Below are 12,395 nucleotides of genomic sequence, written 5' to 3' on the forward strand. Positions count from 1 at the left end.
AATATTTCATAGACAATTGGTGAATGTTTTCCACACTGAACACTAGTGTGTTTTATTGAATTCTATTAATAACGAAAGTGTGATGGTGTTTGTTACAACATATATAGCTTATACATGTAGTTTGATTATTGTATCAAAAGACAAGAGATCATCATTATTCAAAAAAAAGAAAAAGAAAAAGACAAGAGTAATTCACTTGCAACAATATTTTAATTTTGAAAACTTTGTTAATCTGGACGTGCAGCCGCTTTAATTTCCTGCTTTTCCTCCTTTTCCTGGTTCTGGTTGTTTCCCTTTGTATGACCACCCTCCTCACCTTGACTATGATCGGCCATTTTGGTTCAAATTTTGCGCTCATGCTCGTAGAACTGTGTTCCCAAGCCAAGGTGATTCATCAGTAACCAAACGAATGTCAAGAGCTCTCCACCCTTGCTGGGTTGCTGTGCATGCACAAGAGGTATACACTTGATGGCAGCATAAGACATCAATTCCACCCAAACTCGGCTCATCAGCATCCATTGGTCTACTTTCAAATTCCGGAGCTGTTTTGCGAGGATGCATGCATCGAAGAAGATAGATTTGCTTTTGCTTCCCTTCACTGCAACTGGTCTGAACTTGGAAGTATTCACCAATAACACTTTTTTACAGGCTTCTAATTGCTGCGATCTTTTTTTTCCCTATTGGTTGAAGAATCTCTTAGCTTCTGCACAAGTGTCCTTGAAGGCTATTTGCCAATTTCCCAACACCGGGGCCATCAATTCAGGCTGCATCAAGAAGATAAAACATATAATGCGAAAGATTTTTGCATATTTCACTATAATTATGTTTTCTCTCTTCACCAGATTCGGGTGTCTTTTCTTTTTCTTTTTCCCACGGGAAACAAGATTGAGGTGTCATTTCTTCTATTTTTGGCCATGGGAAACAAGATTGAGGTGCCTTTTCTTTTTCTTGAGAGCAGCTAAGATCAGTGTGATAGAGTAGTTCGGTAGCCAAGTGCCACAGGAGAAGGCTTTCTGCGTAATGATACTCCTCGATGCTCCATTTTAGTTTGAAAACACCCAGAAGTCTGCATAAGAGCCCAATCACCCCTTTGCGAACATGCCTCCATGGCAGCTTTTAAATTGTTTGCAGTCAAAGATTTCATCCTCAGCTGGTTGAGAATAAAGTCCTCCAGATCTTCACTGACCGCGTATGGATGACGCGAGAAAAGAAAGATGTTAATCTTGTCTAGCACTCCCCCAAGCCGCACTTTAGCAGCAAACCGGGAAAACCATGGCGGAGGAACTTTCAAGCAATAGCTTATCATGTCATACCTTTTTAAAACGAATGATTAAGTAATTAAATTTATCTCTTCCTATCAGCTTAAATTTTTTGAATAATTATTGATTTAATATAGTATCAGAGCCAAAGGTCTAACCCGTGATTTAACAATACCTGAAAATGGACCTAGACCACCTTTGTCTCTTCAAAATGATTTTTGCAATGAATCTGGTCCACCCGAAGTGGGTAATGAGGGTCCAGTAAAAAAAAATAAGCATGAGAGGAGTTACGGCCTCGAAGCCTAACGCCCCCACCGAGCAAGGCGTAAGAAAGATTGACATCGAAGTATTTATCATCCCCTTAGTACTGCTTCTCAATTGAACGGAAGAGCATGAATGCAACCAGGATTGAAGAAAAGCTAATAAAGCGGAAGAAATACCCAATTTGGGTTCGAACCACAACAACCTTGGTATGGAGAAGATCGTACATGAAGCACGTTGAGCATGAGTGTGACTGCTGACGTGAACAATACTGAGTTGAAGAGATCCACTCGCATCTGTGCTTTGGGTTGAGTCAATGGGGGTTTGGACACGAGAGCTAGAACCAAGGCCTGCCGTGGACACAAAAGGTCTTCTACAGGGTAACATAAGTTCCACACGATTAACATGAGGAGAGCTAGCTTTCAGTTTTGGACCATACCTTCCAGAGATTGGTGGACGTGGAACTATAGGACAGAAAATAGAGAGATGCCCTAGTCTTCCACAAACGTAACAAAATTCAGAGAGTCGTTCAAACTAATATGTAATTTCTGCAGGAGGCTTTGGAGCACAAAGGAGAAGGAAACCAGTTGGGAGTGGGTCATTCAAACGAAGGACAACTCGGATGCGCAGAAAACTTTTCCTGTTAGGTTTCAGATTGTCCAAGTTGTCAACTTGCACCAGACCTCCCAAACTTTCAGCAATAATATTAGCATTAGCAAGACTCATACGATCTAAGGGAAGACCATGAACTTGCACCCAAGATGGCCACTTTCAAAAAATCCACTTCTTCATAGGTTTCGTCATTTTCCCATCATTTCAAAAACAAAGGAGTACCCTTGATATTCCAAGGGGAGTTATTCAAGACCCTAAAAAGATCATCCTGATCTTCAAAAGTAAAGACCATTTTGTTGTCTTCTTTGTCTTCTGTGATGATAGGTTTCGATATTTGCCAAGCTTGAAGGATACTGCTTTTGACAGAGGATTTAGAGAAAGGTTTGAGAGAGATAATCTTGCCAACCATAGTGAGAGAGGGGGGAGAAGGTACGTCATGTGTGGGCTCAACAAGAGTTGGAGAGGGCACATTAGAGCATTGTAGAGCATTAGTGTGAGCTAGCTATAAGATTATTAATATCTTGGTTTAGATTATCCATGATCAAGAAGGGAAGGAAAAAAACAGGGACACAAGGGGGAAGGATAGGTCAAAGCTGCATGAAGAGGAGCTAGGGAAGGGGATGAACAGGGTTCAGGGAAGAAACTCTACTAGAGAGCAGCAGGAAAGTTCACTTCTTTTGAATGAGAAGCAATCCATTATTGTTACTTACTATTTAAGTAATTGCCATAATTGTTACCGATAACGTTATCATTATTGTTACCATATATTGAAGTTTTTTTTTTTTTTTTTTTTTTTGATATGTTTGCACAAGATATATTGAAGTTGTTGCTGTTGAACTATAATTACAATTATTGTTAATAGTGAAGAAATTATGAGTACTATTGAAAAGCGCAATGAAAGCATACTTAAAATCGACTGAACCAACATCTGCATCTTATAATAACAAGAATATGCTAAGCATCAATCACTACCAAAAAAAAAAAAAAAAGTCCCAAATAGTGACGTGTGAATAGTAACATTTTTTTGTAAAAAATTAAAAATTAAAAAAAAGAAGTCAATTTTTCAGTAGTGACACGTTAAAAGCGACACTTAAAAAACATCAAAATATAAGAGGGTTGATAAATCAGGAATATTGACGTTTACTGTTGAAAACGTCACTGATTAAGGACGTTTTAGTGTACAACGTCACCTTTTATAAGGTGACATTACTATTCGCATGTCGCCTTGACGTATGTCACCTTTTAGAAGAAAAATAAAAGGTTATTATTATATATATTCCAAAGTTTATTATATGAGAAATGTTAGGAGTAATAACTCTTTCACTAACATATGGGTACTAACATAATGTGGAGCATATTCATTGGAGCTGATCAAAACAATTAATAAAGAAAAATGTTACGAATACCAATAAATAAGCTCAACATCATATTAGTACTCATATTAGTAAAATAGTTAATACCCATAGCATTTCTCTTATTATATTTCATATAAAGTACTAAAAGCCAACACTCTTTTTTTTCTTTTTTTTTTTTCCCTGGCAAATACAAAGAAAATGGAAGAGTTATATACGAGATTCTTCCCACAATTAATTATAGTGAAAGATAAGATGGGAGAAAAATTAAGAATGCTTCCAAACATGAAGTTGGTAGCAACCCATTTAGCGAGGTGGTGCGCACGAGAGTTTGCATATGATAATAAGGTAATGATCATCGTTTTCTTTTTCCCTCTTTTTCCAGGAAATAACAAGGAAAAAGTATCAATGAAGAACATTTATAACTCTCTGTTGAAGGTAGGTATCACCAGAAAGACATTTTAAAACTATTAGATGATATGCAAAAACGGAATTGAAGGCCTATTAAAATAACATGGAGCATTAAATAATGAAAACTCCTAAACTGAAGGATTCAACGTACAACATGATATACTAACAAACATATAATGCTCACTAAAAAAAAAAGACACTAACACACTATATATTCACATAACAATTAAGCTTAGAAATAGAACCACATTCTGCATTATTTCTAACATGGACGCCAATCATCTTGTCCGGACAAAACGAAAGATAAGGAATTAAATAAACATGTGTCCTGATCAACATATCTCATGAATAAACAGTTATTTAAATTTAATAAATTCCTCGATAACATTTATTATTTTTATTTTTATTTACTATTTACTATTTTTTCTAAGACGTTTTTGTAGAAAAAAAATATTATAATGAAAAACCCATGTAAACCCATGTAGGCTAGTAATTTTTTTTTTTTTTTTTTTTTTTTTTTCATTCAAAGTGGCTGGGGAAAGGAAAAGGGAAATTATAAGAAATTGAAAAAACAAAAACGACAAAGCTTTCGGAGGAACAGTCGGGAATGGGCCAACTAAAGACCCGGCCCATCAATAGAACTTAAAAGGCCAAAAGAAACTGTAATAAATGGCACAATTTCGTAAACGGAATAAAACTCATCAAGGTTACCATCACGACGATAAGTGGTAGGTTGAAGAAACCAAAACCAACCATAAGTAGTTGGTAAATAAAGGAAAAACTCTAACAAAACAGCTGAGAGTTCAACCAAAGCAGATGACTTTGTTTGCTGAATGGTACTTTCCACACTGAACAGTGTGGTTTATTGAATTCTATTAATAATCAAAGTGTGATAATGTTTGTTACAAGATAGTTTGATTATTCTATCAAAAGACAACGGATCATTATTCAAAAAAGAAAAGAAAATGACAACAGATCATGACTTACAACATTTTTTTAATTTTGAAAACTCTGTTGATCTGGGCGTGCAGCCGCGTCCTGCCGCCGTGTTCTGCTTTTCCGGCATATTCCCCTTGTTTTTCTGCTTTTCCGGGATTTTCCCATTGTTTTCCGGCATTTTCCCCTTGTTTTCCTGCTTTTCCTCCTTGTTTCTCTCAGTTTGACCACCCTTATCTTCATTAAGATCCACCATTTTGGTTCGAGTTTGGCGTTCATGCTCGTAGAACTGTGTTCCCAAGCCAAGATGATTCATCAGAAGCCAAACGAATGTCAAGAGTTCTCCACCCCTACTAGGTTGCTGTGCATGCACAATTGGTATACACTTAATGGCAGCATAAGACATCAATTCCACCCAAACTCTGCTCATTACCATCCATCGGTCTATACCCAAATCCAAATGATCCAACTCCGAGAGCTGTTTTGCGAGGATACATGCATCAAATAATACAGATTTGCTTTTGCTTCCCTTCACAGCAACTGGTCTGAACTTCGATTTCACCTTTAAGACTTCTTCACAGGCATCACGTTGGCGTTGCTGCCACCTTTTTATTTTCTTCCGGCAGAAGAATCTCTTGGCTGCCCCACATAAGACTATTTTACAGGCTTCTCTTGGCTGCAATTTTTTTATTTCCTTTTGGCTGAAGAATCTCTTGGCTTCTGCACAAGTGTCCTGGAAGGCTATTTGCCAATTGCCCAACACCGGGGCCATCACTGCAGTCTGCATAACAAGGAGATAAAACATATAATCCGAAAGATTTTTGCATATTTCTTTATAATCATGACTACTAGATGCGGCTCCCTTTTCTTTATTTTTGGGCCAACAACGACAAGATTTGGGTATCTTTTCTTTTATTTTTGGGCAACAAGATTGGGGTGTGTTTTCTTGTTTTTCTGGGGGAGAAGATTCAGGTTTCTTGTCTTTTCTTTTTGGCCATGGGAAACAAGATTTGGGTGTCTTTTCTTTTTGTTCAGGTTGTTGGGTCTGATAGAGTAGTTCTGTAGCCAGGTGCCACAGGAGAAGACTTTCCGCGTATTGATACTCCTCGATGCTCCATTTTAGTTGGAAACAGCTAGAAGTCTGCATGAGAGCCCACTCGCCTCTTTGTGAACATGCATCCATGCCAGCTTTTAAACTGTTTGCAGTCAAGGATTTCATCTTCAGCTGCTCAAAAATGAATTCCTCCATACCTTTACTGACCTTGTCTGAATGTGAAAAGAGAGAGATGCTAAACTTGTCTAGAACTCCCTCGAGGCGCACGCGAGTTGCCAAACTGGAAAACCATTCTGGAAGACCTTTCAAGCAATAGCTTATCAAATCATATTGGGAAATAGACCTAGACCACCTTCGTCTCATCAAAATGATAAATGCAATGAATTTGCTCCACCCTGTAATCTTCCTTGCAACGAGGGTCCAGTCAGAAAAAATAAGCATCACAACATTTGCTGCCTCGAAGCCTAACGCCCCCATGAGCAAGGCGTAAGAAAGCTTGATATCGAACTTCTTATCCAACCCATACTCCTTCTCAATCGAACGGAAAACCATTAATGCAACCAGGATTGAAGAAAAGCTAATAAAGCGGAAGATGTACCCAATTTCGGTACGAACCACGACAACCTTGGTGTGGAGAAGATCATACATGAAATTAAGCTCATAAGATATTAGCCTGAATGCCTCTTCTGCATTTTTGGTAAGGAAATATTGTCGGCTCAATTCTCGGTCTTTTGAGCTCAAATGGTAGCCCACAAAAAGTCCCTTGAAGCTTTTAAAGAAGCGATGTGCTTCTTGTAGTAAATGTATGCTGGATTCTAACTTATTTTGGCAGCTGCAACATTTGAATTTCTGATCAGGACCACGTGGCGTAACCTCCAGAGTTGGCATCGCCTCCGCCTGTGATGGTGGAACGTGGATCAGATGCAATGAAGAGTAAATCGTCACGGCCTCTTCATAATCAGGCCCAGGGTTTGGCTTTGGCAACACTGAATGACCAAATTGACCTAAGCTGGCAAGATAGAGAGCACGTGTCCGCTCTGCGTATTTGATAGTTCCCGCAACAAACACCGTGAGAGTGGGAATCCATAGCTCAGTAGTTTTAGTAAACGTTTGATAGAAGATATAAACCGTGCTGACAAGCTGCACAACCAGCCCCGTCAAGTGCCTAAGCCAGAACTGATTATCCTCGAGAGCAAAAGAAGTAATTGTATCGGGGCCGCCGAGATGCATCAAAAGAAAGGAAGCCCAGAATGCCATGAAGCCCTCACCCCCATCCTTGAGCCGTTTAACAGTAGCATCGCCTTTGCCTTTGGAGATTAGTCCAATGGCAACGGCGGCGACCCAGTCACAAAGCAAGTATGCCACCCATACGCCGCTGTGAAGCAGTTTCTGTCTCCCCCGTTTTCTGAAGGGAGCTAAAAAAAGTAGGCATACCTGGAGGAAGAGGCTTAAGAGAATACAGCCCCGGAGATTCCATGCACTCCATAGCCTCTTGACGCCGGCGAGGAGGATGTCCAGAACAGATCCTGAAATTTTTACAATTAATCCTGCATGCATGTTTACGTAGTACTCTCTCTCTCTCTGTGCCTCGATCTTTATAATTTCCTCACCCACCTTAATGTTTATCATGAACCCATGCCATTATTGAATGAATTTACATGGATTGGATGTGCTTTTGAATCCAAGATTGTTAAGTCTATATATAAACTAGGGAAAATTACAATTTAACCCCTCAAAGTTGACGGTTTTTTTTTAATTAAAACACCAAAGTTTCAATTTTTGCAATCTACCCCCCAAAGTTTTAAATTTTTGTACTTTGACCAATTATATCCAAAACTTCTCATATTGCTCATAATTTATAATTTTTTATTTTTTATAAAAAAATTAGAAGAAAAAAAAAATTTCGGGGTGACTCTTTGGCCATCTGTTCATTTTTGCACCCCCCCAAATTTGTTTTTTTTTTTTTTTTTTTTTTCTTTTATATATAAAAAATAAAAATTATGGGCAATATGAGAATTTTGGGATAATATTGGTCGAATTGAAAAAAATTGAAACTTTGTGAGGAGTGGATTGCAAAATTTAAAACGTTGATGTTCGAATTAAAAAACACTGTCAACTGTAGGGAGGTAAACTGTAATTTTCCTTATAAACTAAGAGAGGTATTTATGATATTGCACATAGAGTGTCACCCATCTTCTAAAATGTGCAATTTGAAAATGTGATTCTTAAAAATGCAATTAAGCATTTGACAAAATTGTAATTTGACCTTTAAAATTGTGGGTTTTTAAAAACGAACTAACTTAATTAGCTACGATTTAAAAATGCAAATTTTCTATTTTTTCAAATCACAAATGTTTAAAAACGGAATCCCAAATAATCACTTTTTTTTTTTTTTCAATTTAGTTTAAAATCACATTTTTTGTCTATGAAATCAACACCAAACACATGCACCCTAACCCTATGATACACGGATTCAAATCTTTATACTTTCGACATTATATTCTCTAGCATTCTTCATCGTTTCATTTTTATGAAAACAAACAGAAATAATTTGTGTCAAAAGGTACTAGTGTCTTTAATTTGTTTAGGGGCCTATATTAAATAATTGGAGTGATTTTGTTTTTTAGAAAGCGACCATTGGTAAAATGTCCAAACAAAAAAACCACTACAAACTATATAATGAAGGAAAAAAAAAAAAAAAAAAAAAACTAGTCCCTCTCTCCATCCTATTAGAATAACAGAAAAATAGTTTTGCTCTTCCTTCATAGAATGTGAAGATCGAGTATATAGGAGATTGGCATATAACTCTATATAGTATAGGTGGATTAGGATCCCCTTCCATTATTGGGAGAATTAGAGATTCTCCAATTTTCAATCCTGGCCGTCCATTTTTATCTAACAGTCCTACGATGCCACGTGTCCCACTTAGATTAAATAATAAAATATTAATTAATTGTTAAAAAGAAAATTCAAATTCAAATCAAATAAAAAAATTGAGGTGGCCGGCCACCCCAGTTGAGTCTAAGAACCACCCTAGACCGCCGGTCTGGGGTGGTCCAACCACTCTCAAAGGCCAAAAAAATTTGAAAATTTTTTTTTATTTGGCTCTTGGGGGTGGATCTGCCACCCCCAAGGTTCAAACCCATTTTATCTTAAATTGGGTTTGGACCTTGGGGTTGGCAGATCCACCCCCAAGGGTCAAATAAAAAAAGAACTTGAAATTTTTTTGGCCATGCATGGGGGTGGCTACCCCCAAGCAAAGCCATCCTAAACCGCAGATCTGGGGTGACCAAAGCTACCCCTAGACTCAAGTGGGGTGGCCTTTATTTGATTTTAATTTTTTATTATTTTTATTTTTATTTTCTTTCTAAAAATTAATTATTATTTAATTTAAGTGGGACACGTGACATCGTATGGGCTGTTAGATAAAAATAGTCGGCCAAGATTAAAAATTGGAGAATCTCCAATTCTCCTAATAATGAAAGGGGATCCTGATCCTATTCTTTTCTCTTTCTCTAATAACAAGATAAGCAAAAATAATAATAATAATAATTTTAAAAATAAGATAAAAAAATAAATAAAATAAAAAGGCAAGAAGGAACCAAAATTTGTAACCTTATGAAAGGTCGTGGTCGATAATTCATTTCTAGAAACAAAAAGAAAGAAGAAATGTATGAAAGGTCCTGTCCCTAAAAAGTAAAACCAGGATTCTTTTCCCATTTCTCTATTATTAACATTAAATTCTCTAGCATTCATTCTCGTTTATCCTTATGCACAAAAAGAAATAATCAATGTACGGAAGGCCCTTTCTCAAATTACAAGGTAAGTATGAATAAAGAACATCTAAGTTTTATAGCATCAAATACTTTAACATATATTGTTCCTCCATTTTTATGAACAAAAAGAATAATAGGTGTACGAAAGGCATCATCCCTTAAAAATAAACTGTAAATAATTTCACATTTCTCCTTTTCACTCTTAACAAGTTAAGTATCCTTAAAGAACATCCATCATATCATAGGAGCAATAAATTTTTTATACTATCAAACTTATATTCTCTAGCATTTTATTTTTCTCCTTTTATGAATAAAAAGAAACAAGCTTGGCATGAAACGCCCCCATCCTATATAAAGTAAACTGTTAACCAGTACATTTCCCTTTTCCCTCTTAATAAGGTAAGCATCAATAACTCAAAAAAAAGAAGGTAAGCATCAATAACTCAAAAATAAAAAGGTAAGCATCAATAAAGAACATCTAACCCTATTGAAAAAACTTATAATGCAGAATTGGAAAACTTATAAAAGCGGAATAAAGATTGAAGAAGAACCACCCTTGGTGATTATCTTATTGAAAACTGAGAATAATCAATATAAATGTTGGTCAAACCGTCCTTATTAGGCTTAAATAAAATAAAATAAAAAGATGGTGTAACGTACTGTCCCAATGAAACAATATTGTTCGCTTTTGGCTAACTCAAATCAGACGTCTCATGACATCACCAATTCTAGTACTACTCTCGCATAAAACGCTTAACTGCAGAGTTCTGACACTTGCATAAGCACACTTAACTGTAAAGTTCTAATAGATTCATAGCATTTACGACTTTAAAATGAATTGTTGTCAAGAATGATGGGAATATACATATAAGCACATTCTCATCCCCATATTCAGACGCCATAATCACCCCCTCTTGGGACCAGCGTTCTTGCTGGTAACTCTCATACGCTTGTGCGTGCTCCTCACATCTCAGGTTGGGCAATGGCTTTAATACCATTTGTAACATCCCACCCCAATGACAATATATTGTCCGATCTTGACTTCCTGAACCAGACTTCCTACAAGGTCACTGTGATGCCCCAAATTTCAAAACCCTAAGAAAAATACTACTATTTGAAAAACAATTGTTTTTATTAAACATTTTCATAATGCCCTATTTACATGCAAGTGTTTTAAAACCGTTTTTATTTGAGAAAACAACCAAAAATCCAACTCTTAGCTTCTCGCCAAACGTTTGTTGGGGACCACTGAACACTCGACCTTAACCCTAACACAAACGTTCGACCTGCAACCCTAGAACCATTAGATCAGTGCTTTGAGTAAATCTCATTTCCTACTTGTGAGAGAAATTTGATTTTTCAATCATGCAACCTATTCCACACTTTATCTTTAAGTTTTTAAAACCCCGTGATCTGGATTTGACAATGAGCACCAGTAATCATAAGTATTTATCATAGTGTTGTGTGGCTTGGATCCCAAATGGCTAGATTATTTATTGTCTCTTCTTTTGGTTGGTATTTCTACTGAAAAATTTAAGATTGAGGTTCTCTCCTTATTAAGCTTTTGATCAGAGGCTTTCTTATAGATATCCAACAACCTTTTCAATCTATTCCACTTCATTGAGTTTGCCTTGCAAAAGAACAAAATATCATGAAAAAAAAAAAAAAAAGTGATTTAGGTGTTTGCCTCTTTTGGAGGTTGGCCCTCCCATAAGGGCCCCCGATCTCTCTAGATGGTGGAGGAGAGAGCTAAGCTCCCAACACAAAGAAGAAAAATGTAAGGGGATAGAGGGTCCCCTTGCCTTATTCCTTGGGTTGGAGTAATTCTCCCCATTAGCGGGCCATTGACAACAATTACGTAGGAGACAGTACTAATACAAGCCATAATGATCCTTATTCATATACCGGCAAAGATCATTCTTCGCATAACTACCTCCAAAAAAACCATATTCCATACTACTGTATGCTTTGCTTATATCTAAACTTTAGACCCATATAACCCACATATATACGAGTATGCATGTGATGCATGGGATGCAAAGTCTCATATGCTATCAGAATATTATCAGTACTCAATTTCCCTGAGATAAAGGCATTCTAATTATAAGAGATTATATATGGAAGCACAACTTTCAATATATTTGCTAGTTGAATACTATTTATATACAACATATTGCGCATAAACTGATGGGCCTAAATTCTATCACTCTAGTGGGGTTTTTATTTTTTGGAATAAGGGAGAAATATTGGTAGAATTAATCTTCTTATCTAGTTGGCATGAGTTTAAAAAAACTAAGGACAACATTGCATACCTTCCCAACGACCGTTTCCCAATTTTGCTGGTAAAAACAGGCTAGGTACCCATATGGACCTCATGCTTTTAATGGCTACATTCTAGCCGAGGCTCTACTTACCTCCTCTAGTGTTGTAACGCCCCACCCTAAATTCAAGGGTGAAAGTGGAAACTTTTCTTAACTAACCACGAGACGCTACTAATATATCCTTAAACAATTAACGCAACGAAAAAACTTGTAATAAATTTTTGCCTTTGAATTGACCTAATAGACTAAAAAAAAATAAAAAAATCCAAAGCTTCTATTTCGTCTCATAAAGTCAATACAACCCATTTTTTACTGAATATACAAAATTACTATGATATGCCACACTTGGCATCTATACAACTCTTAACAATTAATACTGACTTAGCTTAAGTCAGCACACCACAAACTAAGAT

General features: G+C 36.6%; 1 protein-coding gene and 1 pseudogene across 1 annotated transcript; both read right to left on the minus strand.

Annotated features, from left to right (window-relative positions):
* Positions 1-341: 341 nt before the first annotated feature.
* Positions 342-1,749, minus strand: LOC132169941 (uncharacterized; annotated as a pseudogene).
* A 3,122-nt stretch (positions 1,750-4,871) lies between these two features.
* On the minus strand, positions 4,872-7,442 carry LOC132169938 (uncharacterized). Its single transcript, XM_088515681.1, has 3 exons — positions 5,837-7,442; positions 5,487-5,689; positions 4,872-5,429 (listed from the first exon to the last, which is right to left on the minus strand). The coding sequence occupies exons 1-3, from the start codon at positions 7,440-7,442 to the stop codon at positions 4,872-4,874; spliced, it is 2,367 nt and encodes a 788-aa protein (XP_088371807.1).
* Positions 7,443-12,395: the final 4,953 nt, after the last annotated feature.

Source organism: Corylus avellana, chromosome 1 (genome assembly GCF_965113065.1).
Source record: "Corylus avellana chromosome 1, dhCorAvel1.hap1.2, whole genome shotgun sequence".
NCBI classification, from domain to species: Eukaryota; Viridiplantae; Streptophyta; class Magnoliopsida; order Fagales; family Betulaceae; genus Corylus; species Corylus avellana.

Coding starts and splice junctions, on each gene's coding strand:
- LOC132169938 (XM_088515681.1), bottom strand. CDS start 7,442: ATGCATGCAGGATTAATTGTAAAAATTTCAGGATCTGTTCTGGACATC. Junction 5,690..5,836: donor AGAAAAGACACCCAAATCTT/GTTTCCCATGGC, acceptor AAGAAAAGGGAG/CCGCATCTAGTAGTCATGAT. Junction 5,430..5,486: donor CAAGAGAAGCCTGTAAAATA/GTCTTATGTGGG, acceptor AAAAGGTGGCAG/CAACGCCAACGTGATGCCTG.